Below are 1,542 nucleotides of genomic sequence, written 5' to 3'. Positions count from 1 at the left end.
GACACAGGTGGTCACTCCAGGGACACAGGTGGTCACTCCAGGGACACAGGTGGTCACTCCAGGGGCACAGGTGGTCACTCTAAAGACACAGGTGGTCACTCCAGAGACACAGGTGGTCACTCCAAAGCACAGGTGGTCACTCCAGGGACACACATGGTGGTCACTCCAGGGACACGTGGTGGTCACTCCAGGGACACACGTGGTCACTGCAGGGACACAGGTGATGGTCACTCCAGGGACACAGGTGGTCACTCCAAAGACACAGGTGGTCACTCCAGGGACACAGGTGGTGGTCACTCCAGGGACACAGGTGGTGGTCACTCCAGGGACACAGGTGGTGGTTACTCCACCCTTGTGACAGAGGGGTGAGGCCACATTTGGGCCAAATCCAGGCATTTTCCGTGTTCCTGCCTACAAAACATCCTCAAAACTGGGTGTTTGCCCTCAGTGACCAAATCTCCTGCAATCAGGACTCCTGGAACTGCCAAGACGTCCTTTGGCAAAGGGCACCGTGTTGCAGCAGAAGTTGGGAATGTTTTGTGAATGTTTTGTGAATGCTGGGTGGGTTTGATACAACAGCAAACACCAAAAAAAAGGGGAATTAAACATTTCCTGATGCTAAAGGCACCTCTGAGTTCCTTGTCCAGCTGCACAATATCCATTTTCATATTAAATCCCAAAAAACCCTCACCATTCCTCATGATCCTTTCCCTGGATCTGGGGTAATTAGTGACCCAAGGAACAAAGTGACACCGTGCAATTATGGGAGAATAAAGAGGGGGGAAAAAGGCAAATCCAGGGGAGAAGGTGGAAGTTAATTAACGGCCAAAAGGAGAGAATTACAAGGAATGCAGCCAGCAACACCTTCTGATTCCCGAGTTAATCATGGAGCTGGATGGGCTGTGATAGACCTGGACGGGATGTGACATTCCTGGAGGGATCTGTGGCCATGTCCTTGTCCCTTTGCTGTTGCAGCCGTGTTCTGTGGGGACCCGGGGACCCCGGCCCAGGGCAGGCGGGAGGACCGAGGTTTCACCTACCGCTCGTCCGTGTCCTTCTCCTGCCTGGCCCCGCTGGTGCTCGTGGGATCGGCACGGAGGTTCTGCCAGTCCGATGGCACCTGGAGCGGGACCCAGCCCAGCTGCATCGGTAAGGGGCACCCCTCTGGGCACAGCTGCAGGATCTGGGGGCTCACCTCACTTCCAATCCCAATCCTGTGGTCCTTGGAGCTGGGGATGGCCCCTGGGAGAAGAGGGCAGGGAAGAGGATGGGATCATCATGGTCCTTGGAGCTGGGGATGGGCCTTGGGAGCAGAGGGCAGGGAAGAGACAGGATCATCATGGTCCTTGGAGCTGGGGATGGCCCCTGGGAGCAGAGGACAGGGAAGAGACAGGATCATCATGGTCCTTGGAGCTGGGGATGGCCCCTGGGAGCAGAGGACAGGGAAGAGACGGGATCATCATGGTCCTTGGAGATCAGGATGGGATCATCATGGTCCTTGGAGATCAGGATGGCCCCTGGGAGCAGAGGGCACGGTGTGGA

At 56.2% G+C, this 1,542-nt stretch overlaps 1 protein-coding gene across 1 annotated transcript in view; it reads left to right on the top strand.

The window, feature by feature from the left end:
- Window positions 1-1,542, top strand: part of CSMD2 (CUB and Sushi multiple domains 2) — a 258,061-nt gene that overhangs the window by 241,664 nt on the left and 14,855 nt on the right. The window contains exon 58 of the mRNA XM_033519645.1: window positions 976-1,149. Within this exon, the coding sequence (XP_033375536.1) occupies window positions 976-1,149 (174 nt within the window). The remainder of the gene's footprint in view (window positions 1-975; window positions 1,150-1,542) is intronic.

This window comes from Parus major, chromosome 23, assembly GCF_001522545.3.
Source record: "Parus major isolate Abel chromosome 23, Parus_major1.1, whole genome shotgun sequence".
Classification (NCBI taxonomy): domain Eukaryota; kingdom Metazoa; phylum Chordata; class Aves; order Passeriformes; family Paridae; genus Parus; species Parus major.
Note: the sequence above shows the minus strand (reverse complement) of the source record. Positions and strands in the feature narration are given on the sequence as shown.